This window comes from Phasianus colchicus, chromosome 11 (genome assembly GCF_987193195.1).
Source record: "Phasianus colchicus chromosome 11, bPhaCol1.hap1.1, whole genome shotgun sequence".
Lineage (NCBI taxonomy): Eukaryota > Metazoa > Chordata > Aves > Galliformes > Phasianidae > Phasianus > Phasianus colchicus.
The window spans coordinates 6,740,173-6,765,385 of NC_143446.1; the positions used below are offsets into that span (position 1 = coordinate 6,740,173).

Consider the following 25,213-nt stretch of genomic DNA (forward strand, 5'->3'; position numbering starts at 1 on the left):
TTGAACCATTAGATTGAAAGCTCTGAATTGGAAATGCTTAGAAAAGAATAGCTTTTGTTTCCAAAGACAACAGTATTTTGTAGCAGTGATAACAGTATCTGACTGACAAAAATTGTTTGCTTGCAAATATTTCTCTTGCAGGGCAGTTGCTTTGCTTTGAGGGACTGGTTGTTGGAATTTGTAAACCTTTCACTCACCACTATGAGGGACCCCATGAGGCAGTATGCCCTGTTACTCTGCATCAGCAACAGACATCCACCTTGCTCTTAGGAAAAGAAAAAACACCCAATTCCTTCATACCACCAAATCTGCCCAAAAACAAGAGTCTACCCTTACTTGTAAGAAAATACAGGATTTCATTTGAGGTTTAATGATTTCACTCTCACAAATGCCCAGCCTACAGCTTATCTTCTCAATATAACCTATCAAGGAGACTCCCTGTAGCTTGCAGCTCCCAGTTCTCACTTTTCCCATCATAGAGCCCTTTGCTATCACAGGACCAGGCATCCCTCCTGAGGTGCCAGTCTGCATGGTGCATGGGTCAGTGGGCTGATCCAGGGAGCAAAGCCAAAGGAAAAGTGTGATCATTGTGTCTGCCCTTTTGTATGCGAATGGAAAAAAAAAACAGGCATCTCTCTGATGGGGTGGAAAATCCACTGTAGATTTTAAAATAGGCTCTAGCAAAGTCAGTAGGTAATGAACTAAATTTAATTACATTTCATTTGGGAATTTTGTTGTTTCTGATTCAAATTTGTTTCATTTTGACCTTCAGTGCATCTTGTTACATGTTTGATTGAAGAGCTATATACATAGGAAATTTAGGTTCTCAGTCCTTAGTACTGTCCAGAGCTGTTGTCCTGTGGCTGTTGAAGAGGTGTGTGCTGGTGCATTTTCCTTTCCCTGATTTTTAGAGAAAAAGGTTTCTGTTTTCTTTTCTGAAACCTTCTGAAGGCCCCTGTGAAGGGGATGAGGGACTGTTGCACAAGTATGAGATGTAAGGTATGTTGATGGACAGACACTGAGAGACAGTAACCTCAGCACTTGACCTTATGAGCCTTTATCAGTGCGTCTTTTTATTAGAAAGGAAAAAAAATACATCCTGCAAAGCTCAATGGCATAAACTGTACTATATTAGTATTGACATTTATGTCAAAGAGACATTGAATGTGTGGAATGTATTGCAAATCCAGTAGCTCTGGGTTTTTTTACATCCCATCCTGATGTCCTCTGAATGTCAGTGAACGTTTGCCCTCCGTGATCCTTTGCAGAATCGCTCAGAAGCAGTGTTGCATCTCCACCGTCAAGGAGAACAGCTGCCTGGCTGGCATGATTGCTGCAAAGGAGGGAGATGCATGTGGACCAGAGGAAAGCGATACCTGTGGAGGATCATCATATAAGGTGAGCTGCGGTGTTGCTTCTGGAGTTTTTGATGTGAATATGAGTAGGCTTCATTTCATGCATTCAGCAGTAATTTCTTCATGCGTTATTATGAAACTCAGTAACCTATAAAGCTGCAGGAGTGGAGCAAGGGAATTATGCAGAACAACAGGTTTTTGGCTGTTAGTGTTGAGGTTTCAATTGCCTGATGATGCTGCCTCTTTTAGAACTTCGTGGTAATGTTGATATGAACTACATTCATCTCTGTTTTTAAGGTTTCACTTGCTGTATTTCTTGTGCCTCCCTTCTTTGCAAGTAGCTGAAAAGACCATTTTGGTTTTTATTGAGAAAATGACAGGACAAAACTCAATCGAAGATATAATGGGAAAACCCATTATTGAACAGTTTGCTTGGGTACAATATTGAATTGCAGCCTCATTTCTCATTTAAACAAAACGAAGGACTGGATGAACAAGTATTTTAGATGATGATGGAAGCTTTTGTTCATAAGCAATGGCAGACCATTAACCAGCGATTCAAATCACAAATCACAAGCCACAGCCTCAGCTTGTATAAATGAAATTTGCTTTATGAGAATCACTGGAGCCAAACCAATTTAAACCAGTTTGAAGATTCAGCATCTTGCTTGTCTTGTTTTTACCAGAAGGTTACATTTCAGAATTAATTTCACTCTGATAATAATTTACACAGCTATATCTAAGTTTAAGTGCAGCTTCTGTTGTCTCAGCAGGAAACTCATCAGTTCTGTCTGTTCTTATAAACTGGTGATTCTTGTGGATAACTCTTCACTGGAAAAGCAAAGTGCATGAGCATCTACTCCAGAGTTTAAAGTTTAATTAGTTTTGCCAATTTGTCATTTTCAGAACTACTGTCTACTTAAGCCTGGAGTTTACCATTAGCATACAAAGAGAATTTCTGCATTTGGAAGCAGACAAAATAATTCTGAAGTGTGATAGAATTATTAGGTTTTCACCACGGGTCTTTTGCATGCCAGGGCATAAGTAAGTCTTACTGCATGTGCCATTCCTAGGAGCGAGTGGGGAGACAAAACTTCATCGTTCCTATTTTAGCTGAAGCAAGTCACAAAATATTCTTATAGAACAGTCTCTTGTACCAGTGCAGTGTAATGTTCTCAGGGCTTTTACTTCCAGGTAATAAACGTGTGGGAGCAGAGCAAGTTGTGAATGACACAACGGTTCTAAAGATAAGATTCACCATGTCAGTGAAGAAATAGTTGTATCTGTTGTTAAATGAGTTGTAGAATTCTGGTGAAATCCCTAAGTTGGATAACAGAAAGTCAAAGCTGCTCAAGTTTTTGCTTTTTGGAAGAAAGTTTTTAGTGCGTATTTTTTTTTCTAATAGAAAATGAGACGTTTGTATTCATCTGGAAAATATGTGAACCCAAAAGTGTGTGACTGATTTAGTACCCTCTGTGATGCCTGCACATGGGATAACTGTGAATCAAAACTGTCTGAAAAAAAAAAAACAAACATTTTTCATGGTAAAAATTACAACATTTTACAGCACTTTGGTGAAATATATACTATATGTAACTCCTTTTATTTTCAATATGGAAGTTGAAATACATATATGAAAACTAAATATATCTACGGAAAGTAGAATTTTGAATTGAGTTGAATGTGGAGATTCTGGATGAAAACAGGGTTTTTCTTAATTTCTAGCATGACTATGGCTTATGATAGTTAGATTTTTTTTTTAATGATTAATTTGGACATATGGTTTACTCCCTTTAGTGTCAAAAAGTAATTCAGCATCTTCGGGAGTTGTGCTGTAAACTTCTCACAAATGCATTTGAGTGCAGATGTCAGTCTGATCTTGGGGAAAAAAGCCAAATCTTCAGGGGAGCACGAGTCTGCAACCGTGAACAGTGAATAACTTCTACTATCAGCGATGCTTGGGGAGCTTTCAGAATAAAAGTCATGGACATAAAGCGTGAGCTGTTTTCAAGGGACACACAGTATGTGTGAAATGCCCAAGAAACTCTAAAGCTGCAGTGTTTGACTCTTGAAGAAAGTGACTCAGCAGAAGAGTTTCTGCACATCACGCTGCTGGCGAGCAAGTTTTCCTGTCTCCTTGGTGGAGACAGACTTGGTTTTAATGTGGATGCCAATCTAGGATTGTTAATCATGAAACATGATTCTTTTCCATTCCCATACTGCGCCCAACCCTTACAACAGTGCTTTTCTTCCTCGCTCTCCTCAAGTCAGAAATCTCTCTCTTGGGAAGGAAGAGCTTAGTTCAGTTTCTTCTGTTCAGCCCTTGGACTTTCCGTTGACATAGCTAACTGGTGCCAGTTTGAGTTATGGCCTTCATTTTATGTGTCTGACGCCTGCTCAGAGACTGAATGTTTGAATAGGCTGAAATCACTTCTCTTGGTTCAGAGAGGTGCTTGGAGTTTAGCTGCAAACTCCAAATGAGCACTGCTGAGCTGGGTGTGTTGATTAGCAGAAGTGCTGCAGAGGGAAGGAGCCTGGATTTTATAACTATTCAGTCAGAGTGAAGGCATCTTAAATCTCTGTGCTAGGGATGTCAGGACATTTCTATTTAAATCCAGACAAACATTTTCAATTCACTTATGACCTCTGTATGTCTCTGTAGCAGACAATTCCTCAGCTTCCTTGCTTGCTTAAGGATCCATTTTGCATACAGTATGGACTTTTTGAAGTGTATATGGGGTTTGATATAATTTGTCTAACACACTTCTGGCCTAAATGTGCAATAGGCTTATACATGCTGGAGTAAAGCACAAGGCTGTTTTTGTCTGCAGCCTGCAGCAGCAGAAGCTGCAGGAGAGACTGCATTCAAGGGATGCCTCTTTGCATCAGCCTAACAGTGAAACTGCTGCTTTGGGTTCACTCAGGAAAGAAAGAGAAGGCAAATAGGTCATAAAATACTTCCTGGCCTTTTTCTAGGCATTGCTTTGGTGGGATGGGATCCAGGACAGTCAGGTAAGTGAAGGTCACAGTGGGTCTGCAGAGCAGTGTGCTGTAGGGGAAATAGTGCCACTAACAGAGCTCAGGGGCTGCTGCTGCTCCTTGTGTCTATGCAAGGTGTTTACAGTTCTTTCACACTGCTTCAAGCAACAGGCCATCTTTCAAGATCTACTGCAGAGATGTATGGATCTGTATTATTTTGCTACTAATATACTGTAAACAAAGCAACATGTAAGAGCTGGAAAAAGGCAATCTGTAGCACTGCTACATCCTTCCATGCGGAATGCCTGAAATTGGTGTAACAGCAAGACTTTGTGGGTGTCTTAATTATGAAGGATCCACTTGTGCAAGGATGGCAAAAACAAGCACAAGTAAAGCTTTGATGTTTGCAACCTAAGTGCTTTTCCAGATGTTCCACTGTTAAGGAAAGTGAAGATCAGTTCCAGGTGTGTGGGGGGGCTCTTCCCTGAAGAAACCCTTATTAGTAATGATCTCTTTCTTTTTCAGCAATGCTGTGATTGCTGCAATCTGGGCCTGCGATTAAGGAGTGAGGGGAAAACCTGTGAGTCCAACATAAATCTGGGCTACCCCTGCAGCCACGTGATGCTGTCCTGCTGTGAAGGTGGAGATCACTTCATCCATCCAGAAATAAAAAAGCATCCTGAACCTTCACCAACTGCAACACCTGAGAAGAGTAGGTGTCCATTTTTAATTTGAAGACATTGCAAATGCAGGCTCCATCTCATGCTGCCACCTGGGGAGGTGCTGGGAAATAGTAGTGATGTAGCAGCACATTTGCCTTTCCTCTAGACCAAGTTTAGAGTGACTTGTTCATAAAAATTGTTTTGAAATAGAAAAACATATATGTAGGTGTTTCTAATCCTCAAAACATTCCTTCCCTTCAGTGATTTATTCCCCCCTGAACTGCACAGTGCAGAGACCTGCTGCACATCAAACAGAAGTGCTGCTTCTTCTGGGTGACATGCAGTGTGTAACATGAAGACCAGCTGAGTGCAACCTATATGGTAGCTTTTTCTCTCTCTCTTTTTTTTTTTTTTTTTCCTTTTCTTTATTAATCTCAAAGATCTTTTTTGACCACTGGTGGACAGGAAGCCACCAATCCTTTGTAAGAAGCAAAGCTGAAGTTTGTCATTGCCTTTTTGCAGAAGCTGTCCTGAAAGCTTTCGTTTGAAATGAACCATGAGTTTTTTCCAGACAAAGTAGTCCCATCCATTACGATAGCAATGAAACCTCCAGGGAACAGATTTCCTACTGTGCTACTGAATGTTACAGGAGCTGTCCTGGTGCACGCACTGGAGAAGTCCCAAAGCACTGCAAGTTCAGTTTTTTCTTTCAACATGTGAAGTTAGCAGTGCTGAAGAACTAAGTCAAATCCCTGCAGCAAATGAAGTGTGACAAAAGAAGCATGACAAACGTGGAGCTGAAACAGCTATGCTTTCTCCCTGAGCCCAAGATCACGCTCCTTCCAGCATCACTCTGCAGCCACCTGTCATGCATGAGTTGTTTTGTAACCTCCTGGATAGGCAAGGGTTCACATTTTGTCCATTCTCTTCTCATGAGATAAATGGTGCTGTTCTTTTTTTTTATTTTCTCTTGTCAAAATAAGTAATGATTTATTTCAACTGAGCAGAGATTTCACTGAGCAACAAAATTCATGTGTATGTGTTTAAGACAAGCTGACTGTGAAACTCACTGAAGAATTCATTTTAATATCACAAAGTCTCTCTAAACTTGGTCAAGAGATGAAAGATGGTGAGTGCTTTTGCCAGTGATCAAAAACAATAGATAAGATGTCATTTTTAAGTGGGCCCCAGAATATTTGTAATGATAGCTGCAGAATTAGCTAATAAATCAGCAGGTAGTGGTGTTGAAAAGTTCCCAGACTAATTGGTTAACCTTTGCTCCTGAAATTATCAGTGTGGTTCTGCAGCGGAGGCAGTTCAGATGGGGCTTCAGTGTGGTATAGTATTATAAATGGTGATAGTGGTGTTTGTTAGGGTGAAAGGGGAGCTTGTGACCTCCCAACATCAGTCTTTTTTTCTGTGGCTCCTGTGAAACGTCTGTCTGTACATCTCTACTGAAAGACACAGTGGACATTCAACACTGGGCTTATCTTCAGGATGGATGCATTTTCTCCTGTCCATGAAGTAACTAACTATTTTGGGTAGATTTTACTGTATCTGGAGTGTGCATGAACAAATGCTCCATACTGTACAGACCAACTGCCAGAGCACTTGGTAGAGAACCAGCATGTTTTGTTCTGTGTTAGTTTCAGAGACGGAAGATCACAATGAAGCTCTGTCCATCAGTAATGAAGCCGAACTGTCAAATAACCTTCCTGGAGATGACCTGGACGAATGTCTTCTGTATGGTGGGGAGCTCTGTCAGCATTTGTGTATAAACACTGTGGGGTCCTACAAGTGTTCGTGTTTCCCAGAATTTACTTTGCAAGAAGATGGGACCAGCTGCTCTCCAGGTGAGGAATGTGAGCAGGAAACACTGTGAACAATAGTGGCCTTCTGCTGCCTTTACTGATCTAGCAAAGGTTGTTTTTTTTTTATCTTCTTTGTAGATGGATGGTAAAGTTTTTAACAGGGATATTTTCCCTGGAAATTGTGCTGGTTAAAGATGTCAAGAAAAACAACACCCTGGGAAACTTAGATTGTGTTTCATTTTTTGTGTATCTGTGGCATAACATCAGGGTGGGCATTTAATGTTTTCAAAGCAAGACTGTTTCCACTTTTCAGACAAGGAATTGTGAAGATTGTTAATAGAATATCTTTTCTCCTTAGATCATTTTCTCTTTCACAGTTGGCTTTCCTTTAGACAAACCTTATTCACTTCAGACACACAGCATTACTTCCCGAACTTCAATTTTTATCTTAAATCATTAAAATCTTTCAGTGATACAAAATCCAAATATGTCCATTGTAGAGGAAGTCATGAAAAGAGCATTTATTGTGTAGTAATTGTATTGATGTCTGGATTTTTCCAATGGCAAGATTTCAAATCAGATAACCTAAAAATTTGAAACCTTAGATTAGTTACAAGTGTTTTCAATTACTTAACAAGCAAAAGAAGTGTTGCTATCCCATGACAAAATTCCTCAGACTTCAGATTCTTTCTGCCCAAGCCAAATAATGAGCATTCATTATGTCATTCTTCTCAACATGATGTTACAGCACTTACATCAATAATGTGTTTGACAGCGTTTCTGCAGCAGCTGTCTGCTCTGTTATGTGTATTAAAATTCTGGGGAAAGAGCCTGATCCAAAAGAGGTAAAGAAAGTGGTTCTTATTTTAGTTCTGCAAAATTTGGCTGGATCATCCACCTGGAGCATATCTGTGTTTTTTGTTTTGCTTTGCTTCTCTCATTACTAAGTCCGTTGAAATGCGGATTTGGGTTAATCTTGTATCTGAGGAGTCAGTATTCTTGGCAGACCTGCAAGACTGCAGTGCTTATGGCTGTGCCAAGAGGTGTAGAGGGGTTTACAGAGCTCAGCTGAGACAGAGAGTTCTGTGGGGGAGAGGACTGCGAATGACACAGCTGAGATGCATAGGCAGAGTGAAGTGTAGATGGATTGCTATTGTCATCACGTCGTGTTGAGTCCAATTAAAACTGCAGGGCACTTCCCTCACTATCCATGTCTAAAGCATACGTGCTCTTCCTGCCAGTGTGGCATTCTGGCCTTTTGCTCCTCATCATTCCCCTGTGTATGTGCACATCTGTCATGTTCTGAGTGTGGAGGCCTTCATCAGACATCTTTAAATCTCACACTGCTGTCCTGTGGGTAGATGCCATGTTTTGTGTTTCTACCTTCCCCAGTGCCTTGTGGCATTTGGATATGCCATAATCGCGTGTCTTCCATTGGTTTTTCTTGTATTGTGGCCCATTGTTTGGGTTTATTTGTGATGAAATCACTCTTGGTTTGTTTTATTTGTGATGAAATCACTCTTCCCCACCTAAAACTTGTATAGCATTTGCACTTATTTGTTTACTGTTGTCACTGTTTGTTGGGTCATGTTTTTCCCTGGCTGATGAGAAATACGGATTTGAGTTTATGTTTTGATGATATTTAGAAGCTGGATTACTCTTAGCAATGTAACAGAGCTTCTTTAAAATAATAATAATTTAAAAAAAAAAAACAAAAAAACACAACAAACCAAAATCCCATTCTGATACCTTTGAAGTTACTGTTTGCTAGAAATCTTGATGACAGCAGCTGTTATGTCTTCCACTTGGCTTCGTAAAAGCCATTGCAGGGTATCCTTTTAAAGGTGAGCATCTGCTTTTCATTTTTATTGAAATACAGAAAAAGTTTGAACTTGTTTTGGGTTCTGCTTTTTTTCCCTCTTACTCCAGATGAAAAACAGCCACTATCCTTAAAATAAATCATGATTTGAAAAAATCATTTTGATTCATTAGATGTTGATGTATTTTACTCTATGGAAGTTATCCAACCAAACTCCCTAGTCCGTATCCATGATGTTTGTGAGCATCTCCATTAACTTGCAGCACTGTGTGTGTGTGCACTGTTACACTTGTTCACATCAAACACTTGGCACCCTGCAAAACAAACTGCTCAGCTCCATACATAGATGTCCACGTCATAAAAATGTTTTCTCCTACAAACCATAATGAAATGGGATGAATGCAACTGGTACTCTTACCGTGGCGTTCCTGCAGGACATGATGCCACCCCTAACCCAGATCTGCATCTCTTCCTTACAGATCCTGACCGAGAGCAGGTGACAAGGCTGGAAGTAGAAGCCACTATTCCCCCAGCAGCCTCTCCTTCTCAGCCTCTTCTCATTGTGTCCTTACAAGAAGAGCAGGATAAGTGTAAAGGTATGTCAGAGGGATAAATTGCAGATGCAAATGGATGAGGAATGTTTGAAGAGCCAGAAGAAAATTCTGCACATCCCTTCACCGATCTGATTTCAGTGCACATCCTCAGTTATTTACCTCTAGTGTCAGCCTGAGGAATTATCAAGGGAAACCTGAGGAGGTAATTGGAGGCTGTACTCTGATTTCAGGGTTATTACACACCTGCTATTTAGTTTAAAGTAACCACCTCAGCTGTGCAGTGTAACTTAAACAATAGAGGTGGCACAGGTGTGTTTCTGTGTAATAGGAGGATTGTAAGTAATGATTAGGGATTCCTGGACAGGTTGTTTACAAACTGCACTCCCCATTGTCTAAGATGGGAGTATATTCTGATGACCCAGACATTTGTAACTTCAGCTGATCTGTGTTGTGAATACTAATGTATTTTGCAATATTATTTTGTACAGATAACGGCCCCTGCAAGCACATCTGCCGTGTTGTGGAAGGCAATGTTGTATGCTCATGTTTGTCTGGATACACTATCATGGCTGATGGGATTTCTTGTGAAGGTAAGTGGTTGAGGTTCAACACAGAGACATAGCTAAAACATTTTTGAATCAGAGAATCAGAGAATGGCTTAGGTTGGAAGAGACCTTAAAGATCATCTAGTTCCAACCCCTGCCATGGGCAGGATTGCCCCCCAGCAGATTAGGCTGCCTAGGGACCCATCTGTCTTGGTCTTGAAAATCTCCAGGGATGAGGCATCCACAGCTTCTGTGGGCAACCTTTGCCAGTACTTCACCACCCTGAATAGAGAATTTCCACCTACCATCCAACCCAAATCTCCTTTTTTTCAGTTTAAATCCATTTCCAGAGTCTGTGTACTTGATAAAGATGTTGAAGAGCACCAGTCCCAAGATGGACCCCTGAGGGACACCACTTGCAACAGGGCTCCACCTGGACATAGATCCTTTGACCACAACCCTGAATTCCATCCTTCATATCCATCCATCTCCAATTTAGGGATAGGGATGTGGTCTGGGAGCATGTCAGAAGCCTTACACGAGGCCAGCTAGATGACACCCATTGCCCTTACTTTGTCCACCAATGCTGTCAGTAGATCCCAATGGTCTTTGACCTCAAGGTATTTCCTTAAGGAGTCTTTATTTTCAGTACTGTGAATTGCAGTACAGAGAAAACTACATCCTCTGAGAGCATTTGGCTCTCAGAGGGCCAAATACCAAGGAATACCAAGACTGCTTCTCAACTAACTTCTGAAGCATGTCTATGCAGTCTGCCTATTATCAGATGAAGACAAGCCTGGTTTTATGCTCTTTTCCCCCCATGTCTCAAACTACTTCTGAGCCCTCCTAGGTGCCTCTTCCCAATGCCTCTTCTCCTCAGGCTATGTCTGTTCAGCTAAAGACATGCAGTTTCTCTTCCTGAGAATAGAAGCTGACAAAATGTAGGCTTCCTTGAGGAACCCTCCCAGAGCTACAGATCTGCTGAGTTATCTGTTTTGACTGTTGGGTTTTTGTTGTTGTTGGGTTTTTTTGCTTACCTTGAAAATTTGAAGCTTCACTGGTAGGATGAATGTGCTGTTGTGAGCTGGTACAGCTCCCTGGGTTTTACTTGACACTGAAATTGAGGCATCCACATGATGAACAGTGAATTTCAAGGCTGCATCATTATAATTCACATTATATAAATTTTAAATTGACATGTTTGTTTAGTCACAAAGGATGTCTTTGCACCAGAAAGATTTTGGAGTCAGAAGCAATGCCCTGTGACATACCTTTATTATAAATCTGTAAGTATGAGAACAATAACAGCCAGCAGTGAAATGCAAGTAGAAGTTTCTGAACTCAGAATTGCTCACAAGTGATCCACATCCCTCTTAATCTCATATCTTATTGAATAACAAATCATTTTGATGGAATTCCAGATAGCCTGTGAAGAAAATAGGAATTTAATATCACCAGATAAATATTCACTGTGCATTGCTTACTCAACTGTGGTGGAAGCTAATTTGATTAATTAATGTCAGAATCAAAAGGGACATTTCAAGGCAGTCACTTTCCTGCAGGAGGTGAAGAAATTCTGGAATGTCACTGGAAGTAATGAGTTTCAATTTTAGTAGGAAACATTTATAATCTACATTTTAAAAAGTATTTGATGGTAAGGGTGATAATGCACTGGAATAGGTTACCTGGGAAGTGTGTGTGTTACATCTGTGTCACTGCCTACTTTTAATCATAGAATCATAGAATGGGCTGGACTGAAAAGGACCACAATGATCATCTAGTTTCAACCCACTGCTATGTGCAGGGTCACCAACCAGCAGACCAGGCTGCCCAGAGCCACATCCAGCCTGGCCTTGAATGCCTCCAGGGATGGGGCATCCACAGCCTCCTTGGGCAACCTGTTTTAAGAAGGGCTCCTTCTGGGATGACAAGGGTGCAGAGGCATGAGCAAGCACTAGATGATCTCTGATGGTTTGTTCCAGCTGTGTGTTCAGCGTAACACTGTGTTTTTTATAGCAAGTGCTGATGTGGTAGCTCCAAGGCACTTCATTTAGAGATCTCCAGTGTGAAAGTAATGTTGTTTCATTTCAGAAACTGTTCTAATAGAATTCTATTTCTCCCTTTTGGTTGCAACATGTTGATACAGATTTGGATGAGTGCCTCACAGGTGCTCACGCTTGTTCCAGAGGACAATTATGTGTGAACACATTGGGATCATTCTACTGTGTCAACCACAGAGTGATCTGTTCAGAGGGCTTTATACTCAACAGGCATAGAGAATGTGTTGGTAAGATGATAGGTATAAACGGTTCACCACAGCATCATAATTCTCCATGCTCTGCAATGCATTTAAACCATTTGTGCTAAAATTTTCTCTAGCCATCTTTGCATATGACATTTCAATATGAGTTAGTAAAAACACATGTGCACGGCTTGCTCAGCCACTTAACATCATGAGTTGTATGCTGTTCAGCTTTTTCCTTAGCAATACATCCTCAGGATACAAATAACTTTGCTTGAAAATCATAAAAGTTCATAACCTTGATGAGCACGGCTGTACTGATGACTGTTAAAGTGGACTGACTGCATAGCAGTTGATCTGCTTGCACAGTGTCCATACTGCCAAATTCCCAGACATAGGAAACAGCAAAACTTCATAAAGCCAAAGAAGTCTGCGTAGGCCCAGGCAGTGGAAAAGATCTGTTCAAGTATGTTGGAATTCTAAAATTCGGATTAGTCCTCTGATAATTCTGGCACAAATTTCTTGTATAAAAGTCAAAGATGCATCATACTTTTGCTATATCATCCCTGCTATTAATGTTCTTGTAGGGAACTAATCTATTTTTAAAAGCGTGTTTGGGAGATTTTCATTTTCTTTAAGAAGGCAGGACCTGTGCTTATGAAAGAATTTCTGTTTTGGGTACTTTTCCACAGGCCTGATCTGCTGTAGTGTTATGTGGTAATGCCTGGAAAAACAGAGCGCACGGAGACCTGTCACTGATGAAAGCACTGGCGTCTATAGCTACAATGTCATGGGTGAATGCATTCACCTTCTTCCATCTGTGTCCTTCTCCCAGTGTTTTTAACATTCTTTTTATCACCATCACGCTCTCAGTGTCACAGCTTCAGTTTCTTTCCTATCCTTTAAAGCTCTGCGATCCCAGTGTAGTAATGAGCATCATATGGCACGAGGATGTGAGGGTGAAGTTTATACAGATTCATAGTCTAGAGTAGAAATTTGACTTACTAGCTTCTGGGTTTCCTTAAACTGTCAAAATTGGGTTAATTTGATTTTTAAAATAAAGTACACTGATAAGCATGCAAAACAAATGAAATTGGTTTTTTTTGAATAAATGGCTGAGAGAATGCCACTGGAAGGAAGGATACGTTTTGTAATACAATACTGACTTGTGAGATGGACTGTGGTACTTGCAGAGGCTGGTCTGCACGGTTTCTTCATGGCTTCACAGAGCCTGCTGCAGGTATACCATGCTGCTGAGCATAAGGTCTGGCAAGTGAGCAGCTGAAGGAGCTGCCTCACCTTGCGTTCTGCTTTTGAAGATCTTGCCATTAATCCCCCAATGTTTTTCCTGGAGTATGCATTAGTGATGTATCTGTCCTTTTCTGCATCTCTCAGCAGTGTTTTGAAGCTGAGTTGATTCACCCTTGTCAGCAACTTCAGCAGGTGCTGCAGAAGATGCCAAGTGCTTCCTTTCATTCACTTTCTTCCTTTCCTGTCCTCTATCTCGTGACATTATTATCCAGTTTTATTGTGACTAATGCAAGGCACACCTCAGGCATTGCTAATAAAACAAAAGCTACAGCTCCCATTTGTAAAGCTAAAGATCCTCTTCTGCCTCACTAAATAACAGAGCCCTTTGCTTCTTTGATGCAGGTCAGTTCTTTAAGAGGTTTCCTTGTTAAACAACCTAGGAAACGTAGATGTTTCTCTTCCTGTTGGCTAGATTCACTCCATGCTTCTATGCAGCTCTGCTCTGTGAGTGTTGCCTGGAGAACGCTTGCTGTATTTGACACTTTTCCTACATTTCTGGTCAAAGGGGAATGCCACAAGCACGTTGTACCCTCCTGATTTGTTCAACTGCTTCATTTGCAGCTATATTTCCCCAGGGGATCCTTTTCCAGCTTAGCTGATTTGTGCTTCATCTTGAACCGTCTCAAAAAAGATTTGTTCATTTGCTTGCAAATTGTTGTTGTTACCATTATGTAACTGCATACTTGAGGGATGGGAGGAACAGCCCTTGCACGGCGACAGAACAGCTGATAACCTTTTCTTTGTTGAGTTTCCTTTAGTCAGACTCTGTAAGCTGATAATTCCAGGTGCACTCAGGAGCAGGCATCCAGAATTCCCTGCAGCCAGTCATGCGCAATGAAGAGCCACCAGCTGCTTGAATCGAGCACACCGGCTTTGTGTGATGCTGTGAAAAGACATTAAAATATCTTTAGGGATAAAAGCTCCACGTTCCTCAGAGCCAGGCTGGGGGTTTTTAACGAGGATTGCTTTTCCTGGTGACTTTCAGGCAAAGTCATTACCACCACCCAGATGCACTGATGAGAGTGCATCTCCCATGCAAAAACTTTTCCTCCCACCAGAGTGAGCAGTGAGTGGTCATTTTATTGCTGACCCGTAGGGACTGTACCTCAGCAAAGCCACTAAGAAATGGTGGCAAAATAATGACAGATCTAAATAAAACAGCTTGTGTTCCATGAAACAAATTGAGCTGATGGTATTTGAAGAGAAAGAATTCATGAGAAGCTAGAGAGCAAAAATGTTACTCTAATGTGGAAGTAAGTGCTGAAAAAAAAAAACCAGCACAGTGGTAGGTAAATGCTGATACTCCTTTGCAAAAATGTCAGCTTCTTAGATGCATGAAAGCTGAGTATATCTATTTTATGTGCCCCTGTGCTCAACAACAGTTCCAGGAGAAAGAGAAGTATTATATGATTAAATTTCATTCTGGCTTTTACTGACATAAGGGGAGGAACATTGCCACACATATAGAGCTAATATTTCTCAAAAATTAACTGTATAACTTGTTTTTTATATTTTACTAAATTAATTTTTCTTCTTTCCCATTTTTATATATAAAACCTTGTCCTAACTCGCAGTCTCAATCATGCTGGAAGACAGTTCTTGTTCAGTGTTGGCCATTAAATTTGTTTGAAAGTGAAAATATTTTTTTTTACCCAGTGTTCTGCCAAACATCTTATAGACTTCTTGTTTCTGCTACTGGAGACAGATGGCACTTTTGATTTTATGGGTAACTGGTAGGAAAGACAAAAGGGTGTAACTAAACATACTCAGACCTCACTTCCCTCTACCTTGTGCCATAAGGATGGAGCAGAACGATACTGGGTGCAGCCTGGGTTGAAAAAAGCTACTTCAGAAGCTTGTGTGCCTGCCCCAACACAAACTGGGACCATCATTAACCAAAGATGCCTTTTCCCACCCTCATGTGATGGGACACTGTTTTGTGATTGGCTTTGATGGTGATAGCAACAGCATGGATTGACAGAAATGCATGAGAAAGATGCTGCAGTTCTTCTGTAATCCCCTTCTGTGGCATGGCTCCTAGTTTAGTCTTTGCATCTCAGCCCATGTCACAATCATTAGGTTTCAGATGTTGGCAGGGTATGACTTGTGACAAAACTTTCACTGAAAGTAAAGATTCCGTGTACCATCTTCTACATTTCTGCGATTTTGATTTCCTAAATTGCGTTCTGACCAGCTCTGCTTGGTTTCTCAAGTACTCAGGATTTTGGAAATGAATTCAAAAACCATAGGCAAAACATGAAATTTTATTAGTTTTTTTTTCTTTCTTTTTGTTTTTCCATGAAATCTTAACGCTCTTTTTACCTGTGTGCATGCACTGCTCAGATAGAAAACTTCTTATAGATTCAAGTTGTATTTCAGACATGGTTTCCTCCTTGCTGCAATTTTCATACTGAAGTGATTTAAGTTTGTAAAATGCAGTGCTGTGCTGACAGTGTATTTATATGGGACCTTTTATGGCTGGCAAGAAAAGGTCACTTGTAAAGCCTTTTAAATCAGTGTCAAGACTTGCTCCAATACATGGTGTTGAGTGGCTCTTCATTGATATTTTTGCCCTCTTTTTTGATTTCAAGTTTATTCAAGAACTAAGTCTACTTAGGTGGGAAAGGTCCACACAGCTGATGTTCTTCTCTCAGCACGAGTTTCTTTTATTTTGATTTTTTCCCCAAGATCACTTTTGAGAATACTGTTGTTACTCTTCATGGTAATGGGTAAAAACTAGGAAACTGCAAGGGAGACATTGCCTTGCAAAGGCTTTGGAATAGTACCTGCCAATGAATGAAGAACCATCATGTGGGACAGGCAGAAAGATATCCAGCCAACAGCAGTGACCTTCTGCAAATAGCTGACTTTGGAAAGCAAGTGAACAGCATGTGAATAGCAATAGCTAACTACAACAAAGCAAACACACACACACAAAAACCCCAACAAATAAAATACCCATCAACAAAACAGAACCAAAAACCAACCCCATAAATAAGTGAAAAGTGGGTTGACATTAAGTTAGCACACTGGTCTGACAAATCTCAGTGCACATCACCCGTTAGCTGACCTCAGCAGGAACAGAAACATCGTGGTGCTGCTCTTCGTTTGTTTGGCAGAGAACAAGCTGACACATTTTTGAAGACAAAAGCCTCTAACAGGGCTTTTCCTGTTTTCATTCTCCTCAAGGGGAAGTAATATCTCTGATGTTGTACTTATCTGGGAACGATGTTCTACAGCCAAAGCAAAAATCTTATTTAAACAATGCTTGCTTTATTGTGTGGTGGGCAGTCAGATGACTGGTGGTAGCTTTGGTCCTGTTTGGCATCTCTAGAAATGTATCTTAGCTGTATGGAGATGTGTGAAAGTGTTTGATTGTGTGCGGAATGGGAAGAAAGTTTCTCTTCCCAAATTCTCCTTCTCCTTGTTGCTTTTATTTGCTCATCTTGCATCCCTCACTTTCACTATTAAAACAAGCAAAACATGAATTGGAAATTATTTTATCAGAGCTATCACAACGTGTGGCGTATTTTTTCCAAACTGTATCCTATGTTCCACAATCTAGTATTTAAGTGATTCTTTAAATAACTTTTCCAGTGCTCTACCTGCTGAAATCAGATCTTTTAAAGGACGTAAAAACAAATTTGTGAAGTTGATTTAGCCTTTGGGGTTCCTCCCTCTGTGTTTTCATGTTTATCCAGTCACAATTACATTATTCCTTGGGAAGTAAATCCATTCCATGACTCCACCTGCAGCAATGCAGGAGGTTTCAGTACCTATCTCTCACAGCAGTTCCACACCAGCAGCTCCTCTATGTGGCAAGAAGCAGCAGGACTGATACACAGTCTGAGCTACGTGGTAATGAGCAATCAGTGCTTTCACTCTCAGTTATCCAAGAGGTTTCTATCCAGTTAATTTGGAAGCCCTCTGCCCATCACTGTATTTCATCATTTCTGTCATAGAATCATAGAATGACTTAGGTTGAAGGAGCTTTAAAGCTCATCCAGCCCCAACCCCCTGCCATGGGCTGATCGCCTCCATCAGCTCAGGCTGCCCAGGGCCCCATCCAGCCTGGCCCTGAATCCTCCAGCGATGGGGCACCAGCAACGTCTCTGGGCAGCAGTGCCAGCACTGCACCACCCTCTGAGTAAAAAAAAATTCTTCCTAGCATCTACTCTAAATCTCTCCTCTTTCAGTTTAAAGCCGTTCCCTCTTCTCCATCCCCCGTCCTGCACTATTCCCTGAATGTCTGGGGAGGAGGGAGAAGGAAATCTCTCTGCCATTGTATCTCTTAATGTTACTCTGCATTAGCAGAAGGAGCTGAGACAAAACACCCTTCATCAGAACGCTGCGGCAACATCTGCACTGAATATCTTTTGCAATAAATGATTTGACTTGAGCTTTTGACTCCTTCCAAACAAGAGCAGGAAGAGGCAAACTTCTTCATAAACATGAGGCACTGAATCGTTTAACCATTTCTTGTAGACATCAACGAATGTGTAACGGATGCGCACACCTGCCAGCGGAGAGAACACTGCGTCAACACGATGGGATCATTTAAATGTCTCCAGGAATTGAGCTGTCAGCCGGGTTATGAACTTAAGGATGGAGAATGTGTTGGTAAGACAAGTGTTTTTCCACTGAAGCAATTGCTTTTATCAGGAAGGGAAGGAAAGGGATTACAGAGCATTTTATTGTTGCTGGTCTGTGATACCAGGATTGAACTAAAAAAGGCTGAACTTCATGAAAATGTTTGGCTTTTTAAGTCTGTTCAGTACTTTCACTTATTTGAAGCAATTTCCAACAATAACTATAAGTAATTTGGAAAATATAGGAAACCTTGTGAAGTAGGATTTGCACTGCTTTCAGTGAGTCAGAATGAGATCTCAGTAATGGAGGAATTCACACTGTGCTACTCTGGGAAGCTCTGCTCTTCTCTGAAGGGGCTGATGCTGTTTGCTGTCGGACTGAATCACAGCCTGAACAGATCATGGGGCTGGCTCAGTGCGGGCCTTCCTGTGTTTAGGATGTCTGTCTGCATTTATTTACATTGTGAATGGTCATGGGGTTAAGAAGTTATTCTTTAACCCTCACCCCCCTTCTTGGTCTGTATGTGGATCTAATGGAGGAGCTAAGCTCAGCAGCAATAGCCTAGCAGAAGTTGCTCTGCAGTATATGAGTGTGCATAAAACACGTGTGCCCTGCTTTCCAGGACAAAATCAGAGTTTTAATTATTTTTATACAAGAGCTTCCTGCCAGCTGGAAGAGGAGGTACCTAAGGAAAGAACTTAGCTCCTGGCATGTAGCTCAACGTTGTGAAACAGAAATAATCTGAACTCTTGCTTTACATATAGTACTCAGAAGTAAACTTTGGATTTCTTAGGCTGTCAGTTATATTCCATTAGAGTCTGTGACATATCAAACATTTATTACCAATATGGCGTATCTAACATTTATTACCATTGTAAATTGTTCTCTAATCTTAAAGTTAGGTTGCAACAAGTTACCAAATTTACAATTTGTTATTATAAGTAGCCTTAAAATTAATAACTTACGGGAAAGACTGCAATTTGAGATCTACTCAGTGTAAAACTGCCCACATGTGACTGTTTGTTTTGCAGTTTTATGAAATCATGAATTCCACATTTTTCTTTATCTTAGTCTCTACATATAGTGGAAAGAGTTATTAATGTAATTATCTTCTGGGAGGCTGGTGATGTTCTCTTGTGACCTTAACATTTGTCTGAAGAGTTGGAATGGAAAGAGGGGAGGGGGCCAGTGGTTCTCCCCTTGTTTGCTTGGAGGACTAGGAGTTCCTCATGTGTGCCTGTATACAAAATGAAATCCTAACCCTGTTCAAGTGAGGTTCTCTTTTATTATCAGAATAAGTGGAAGCTTCCTTATACCTAGAATTCTTGAGGTATGTAAATTGTACGAGACTATTTTGCTTTTGAAATAGTGTCGTATATGTTTTATTCACACTCAGTTTTAATTTGAGCCTTCAGGATTGAAATCTGCAGATGTTTCAGAATTTGTGGTTTGCAAGAGATGCTGTGAACACAGCAACAGGGACCTGCACCAAACCATGGCACGACCTACCAAGTTCTGAAGCTGGTGCTGATGTGGGTGTTGAAGAGCAAACACAGCAAACCCTCAATTCTCCCAAAGGCAGTTTTGAATGTTTTATTTAAATGTTGCCTCCTAACTTCCTTTCTGAGTAAAGTTATAAACTAGCCAGGAAGTCTATTGAAAATGACTAGTCACAATTTGGTGTTGTGATCTGCTTAACAGATATTGATGAGTGCGAGAGAGGAACTCACAGCTGCAAAGTAAACTTCGTTTGTCAGAATACAGAAGGGTCATTCTACTGTGAGTCAAAGCAGCGTTGCATGGATGGGTTTTTACAAGATCCTGAGGGAAACTGTGTTGGTAAGTTTGACCAATCACACTGGTAAAGCAGCACTGCCAAACTTCTCTCCCATTTAGCTTGTCCCAGGGGTGTGCATTGACTGCATGTATTTTTCTTTACATCCTGCTGTGAACTTAAACACTGCTGCTCTTTTAGAGATATGCACACTTGCATATTGAATTTGAAACTGCTATCATAGCAGGCCTCCTTCAGCTTTTATCTTCAGAGAATAATAAATTGAAATGAAGGAAAAGAAGTGTCAGCTGGAAGAAAACAGACCTGAAAGGTTAAATAGCTTTTCTCACTATTCTAATTCTTTTTTCTTTTTTTTTTTCCCCACCAGATATTAATGAATGTACATCTCTTCCTGAGCCATGTAAGCCAGGATTCAACTGTATCAATACAGTTGGGTCTTACACCTGCCAGAGGAACATGTTGACATGCAGCAGAGGCTACCACTCCAATGAGGATGGGACTCGATGTGTTGGTAAGACCAAGCTCCAGTCTGTGCCCAGTTGCCTTCTCAGAGGAGAAAGTACATTTCAGATCTAAAATAACTGTCTTGAGTTACTTCCAACAGTGGGAATTTGTTACATGCATTTGCTGTCCAAGTGGCTTAATGGTTTATTTGCATTCCAGGATGCTTCACTGCTGCAGGGAGTTCTGGGTACCATGAGTGACGTTGCTTTTGGCTGCTGATGAGATTTTCTGACTTCCTTTCTGCAATGAATATGATTTATTTGCTTTCTAATCTCATTCTGCCACTCGAATCACGATCCTTCACTGTTTTGCACAGTATCTCACTATAAGCAGTATGACCCAAACCTGTGTATTGCAGCAAATTGGAAACACTGACTTTGTGGACTCAGGAGGGTAGTATCGAGTGCATGTTCTTTGTGGCACTACAGGTGTTCCCCATTCATACCTAGTTGTGCACATTTAGGATAAATTCTAATTTTCTTGTGAAGAGGATATTGGGATATTCACATATACTGGCACGCAGCTCGATACTGTCTTGTATTTGTTCCAATGGGTGTATGGAGTTACTGACTCAGAATATCATATGTCCTATCTTACTAGTATTTGTTCCAAAAATGAGCCTATTAGGAACAAGAGGGCTGAAAGCTTGATCCTTGGTAGGGCTGGCTTTGTATGTCTCAATCCCTATATCCTGTGCAGCATGGGGTTGGAAATCATAAAACAAGAGCTGGAAACATAAATGCCAAATTAACACTTGTAATGTCACTTGTTGTGATCACTTGAGAGTGATGAAATCTTAATTTTTACTTAAGTTCCCTTTGAATAAAAGGAAGGATGGCAAATAAAATTTGTTTATGTGGTTCTGCAGGTGAGTGGTAGCCATGTTTGAGGCTATCTGTTAACCTGGCCATGTGCACTGGCCTGCAGGGAAACTGGTGGAATGGATAGGAGACCCCAGGCAAAAAATTTCCTCTTTCTCATTTTTTCTTCTTATTATCCTTCATGATTTTTCCCCCAGGGCCATCCAAGCTCTCCTTTGCCAGTGAGAAAATGGGAAAAAATTGGAAGTGGGGGAAGACAGGAACAGTTAACATGTACCTGAGGAAACTGAGAAAGCTTCCTAATACAGCTCTAAGGAGTTGCTTCTTAAACTTAGGACAGCAGTGTGGTCTCATTTGCTGTCTTGTCATACAGTAGCCTGAAATATTCTGAGTGTTATGAAAGGAAGGCCCAATAGCCCCATCTGTCCCAGCTGTTGTGTAAAAAGAGTTCTTCCTATGATTGTTATTAGTCCTTTTTCAGCAAAGACAATAGGATTAGGTACATTTGTTCCACTTGAAGTGTGGTGAATCCAAGGGTTTTGGGGCCACTACTCTAATTACTGATGATACTTTTGTCTTTAATTTACATGACTGACTGTTTTTAAGGAGGTTATATCAGGGTGCTGCTCTAGTTTGGGAAAACTGATGATTGATGTTGACTGGTGATTTCTGCTGTGTGAACTCTGTCTGCAGTCTCTGTCTTTCCATATTTATTGGTGTGACTTCCTTTGGGGAGGTGGAAAGCATGGAGCTGAAAATGAAGAACATGTGGCCCTAGCTTCCCTTCTCTATGCTAAAAGCTATTTTCATCAAGGCATTACAATGGTTAACCAGATTCCTGGTTCAGATTTTCTCACTGTAGTAAATTCATCATCTGGACATGCCTCTCCAGCAGAACTAAGTTTCTGTGGTCACTTCTGTTTAGAGGATTCTCCTCTCTTCAAAATGATTGTTCTTCTAGTCCAGTAAATGAATTATTAAAAGCTACCTCTTAGATTTAGCTGAAAAGCACTGTATCTATCGTGAAGTACATCATAGTTCTGGTGGGATGATATATGAGAACTAGTTAATGCAGCAGGAGATATAGTTTGGACAAACTAATGAGGTGGTTGCACTCACAAATTCATTGCAAATAAAACTGCTAGTTTACAAATGTTTATCCACAATTAAAAACTTCTTTGTGGTGATACTACCTTTGGTCTTAGAAAAAAATGGGAAGACAGCATTTCAGCAGAAATGAGCCTATCAGGAATCCTTTGCTGGATGAGTGGTATTCCTGCCATCACTGGCCCCAGTGCAGGCAGGGACTGCGTTGGTAGGAATCTCTGCTGAAGTATTTGCACCTCTCACCATGGTACAGCTTCTCCAAATCCAAGATTCTGTTATAAAGAGCTTGCTCCCATTTCCCTATCATTTTACAGAAAGTGACTCTTTCCAGCGTTGCTTGGTGAAGAACTGTCCAGGAACCCTTTGAAATGAAATAGTGCTTGAATTTGTGAGTTGAAATAGGGCAGCAACTGAAAGCTCTGCAGTAAGGAGATCCTCCTACCTTAGACTGACATCCTAATTAATTTTACATGAACAGTGACTTGGATTGTCAGAGTAACAGAAGATGTGGATAATGGGAAGGAAGCAGGATCTGATGGCTTAGGAAATGGCAGTACTCAGAATACTTGAAGAAATACAAGTTTCTGTGGGTTAATCACACTTTCTGATGCTTCTTGTCACAGATGGTTACAGGGAATTGTTAAACACTGATGAGCTATTTAGCCACGTTGCGAGTCTTGTAAATCAGCCTGTATTGAAAACTCTCATCTCCATCTGCGAGTTTTTAAAATGAGATTGGAAGTGGTGCATGTGAGTGCAGAAGCAGCTAATTTGTTGGTGTTGGATTTCAGCTGAGAAACCATCAGGAATATAAAAATGTGAGTTGACTGGGATAAGTAAAAAAGATCAACAGTGAGGAAGAGCAAAAGGTACACGACAGAAGCAGGATTGAAAGGACAACTGGAGTTGAAAACAGCAATTGCTTTTGTTTAAGGGATGAGCAGAATTTCTGGCTGGTTCTTGGTTTGCTTTAAAAGGCTTGAGGTGATTCACACAATGGCAGAGCGTCAGAACAGGGTGTTTAAATGGTATGGTGTGATCAGAATTAAAATGTGTTTACACTGAAATGCAGGAAATGCTGAAAAGCTCCATTGCGTTGAAAGTTGCCACTTTCGCTTTTAAAATAATTTACTGCTTTTCAAAAGTTTGGCTTAGAGATATGTGAGTCTGACTCTGAGAAGAACCGAGTGGACAAAACAATATTCTCTCTGCTCTGTCAATTAGACGAATCATATACTTTCTCTCCTTCTTATTTACTTCTGTTTTTATTTTCTTTCCATAAAAGCAAACTTTGTTTAAACTAATGGCTTTCTCTGGTTCTGCAGATGTGGATGAATGTCAGACTGGTGTACACCGCTGTGGCGAAGGACAGATTTGTCATAACCTTCCTGGGGCTTATCGCTGTGACTGCAAGATGGGCTATCAGTATGATGCATTCAGCAGGAGCTGCATTGGTATGTAAGGTGCAAGCTGAGATGAATAAACTGATTGATTGAGCCTTGGACCTCAAGGCAGTATTTAGCACCATGGTAGTGTGCAGTTATTAGTTCTGCAATGCAGTGCCTCAGAAGATAATGGATTCAACTCCAAAGCAGCCGCCGCTCAGTCAACCAGCTATTTAGAGCTCTGCCCCTCTGCAATGGGTGTTGCAGGTGTCCTTGGTTCAGTTTGGCTGCAGGTTATCAGTTAAAGTCATCTGCAAAGTATTTTCCTGCAGGTTATGCTTCTCCTGCTGAGGAAATTTGTCTTCCTAAAAGTCTTCACAACTTCCTTCGTAAGAGACCATGATAGAGCATTTTGTGTTTTATCACTGCTATACACCAATTAGAGCACAAAGGCAAACAGGAAAAAATCTGAGGTTGCAGCATTTCATGCTCTGCAAATCAATCTCTGACACTTAAAAAAATATCCTGCATCTCTTTTAATGCTTTTGTTTCTAAGTCAATTGTATATGTGCTTGTTATCTTGTCAGATGTAAATGAATGCTGGAATTACCCTGGACGCCTGTGTCAGCACACGTGTGAGAACACTCCCGGCTCCTACCATTGCACTTGTTCTTCTGGTTTCCACTTGTCTTATGATGGAAAGCATTGTGAAGGTATGAGACTTGTTCTCCACGAGGATCAATTTGCAATGTGAATTAAGGAACTCTAGAGAAGCTGAGGTGAAGTGTAAATACAGGAAGCCTATGATGTATGCATGCTGAAATTTTAGGTACTGAACTAAGCATTCAAATTCAGACTGGAGCAGACACATCCCAGTGCCTTGTACTTACCCAGTCAGCAATGCACCTGAAAGTTTCCCCATAGCTCCCACACAAGCAGTGTTCCCAGGAGCTGGGCAAAGCTGCCAGGTTTGCAAAACTGATTCCCAACATATCCTTACAAGATTAAGACACACAAAGCATTCTGGGCACCTTTTCCTACCCCATCTTCTATTTACTAATAATTCATTTAAAGCTATAATCTCTTAAGTTTCCTTTTTTTTTTTTTCAATAGAGTGCTAAGTGATTGGCAAGGTTCAACCTTGGTTTTGGACATCTCTGTCTTATGCAACACAACCACCATTTAGAAGCTATGTCACATAGTTTAGGCATTTGGGCTTTGGAAAACATTGGTGTATCGAAGCAGAGGGGATTATGGTTTTAATGCATACCAAGATACTCTTCTCCAACTAAAGAACATCTCTTATGACAAACCTTCCAGTATATGTGATTTGGATGCATTACTTTTACAAATTCACTGGTGCTCACTATGAGTAAAACTTCTCTTGATATTTATTTTCTTTTATCAAAAATCTGGAGCTATTGTAAATTTCTGTTGTTGCAGTGGATGGGAGTGCTGCAATTGAAATGTTATAGTGGAACATCTTTTGTCCCACAGTCACTTTTGCCATGACTTAAAAAGCAACCAAAAATTCTGTAGAAGCTTTTGGATCCCATTTAAAATATTTCAGCTAAAACAAAGCTTTGATTTTTTCATTTTTTGTTTCTGCAATTTGTTCTTTTCCTTCACATACCTTTTCCTTTCCTTCCAGAGGAGAGAAAAAGGAAAGAATGGTAGCATTAAAATAGGAGAGATTTCATTCAAATTTTAATATAAATGAAACTTGGTAGTGA

The 25,213-nt window shown here is 40.6% G+C and overlaps 1 protein-coding gene across 7 annotated transcripts in view; it reads left to right on the forward strand.

Moving 5' to 3' along the window:
• The window catches only part of FBLN2 (fibulin 2), a 106,726-nt gene that overhangs the window by 73,432 nt on the left and 8,081 nt on the right, over positions 1-25,213 (forward strand). For 6 of the 7 annotated variants that reach the window (XM_090148128.1, XM_090148127.1, XM_090148123.1 and 3 more), the window contains exons 4-13: positions 1,269-1,398; positions 4,860-5,046; positions 6,643-6,849; positions 9,106-9,222; positions 9,669-9,770; positions 17,764-17,898; positions 19,570-19,707; positions 20,031-20,174; positions 23,421-23,549; positions 24,068-24,193. In XM_090148128.1, the coding sequence (XP_090004254.1) occupies positions 1,269-1,398; positions 4,860-5,046; positions 6,643-6,849; positions 9,106-9,222; positions 9,669-9,770; positions 17,764-17,898; positions 19,570-19,707; positions 20,031-20,174; positions 23,421-23,549; positions 24,068-24,193 (1,415 nt within the window). Of the gene's footprint in view, positions 1-1,268; positions 1,399-4,859; positions 5,047-6,642; positions 6,850-9,105; positions 9,223-9,668; positions 9,771-11,871; positions 12,013-17,763; positions 17,899-19,569; positions 19,708-20,030; positions 20,175-23,420; positions 23,550-24,067; positions 24,194-25,213 lie in introns of all 7 variants that reach the window. The other variant, XM_090148129.1, reaches the window with a different exon arrangement.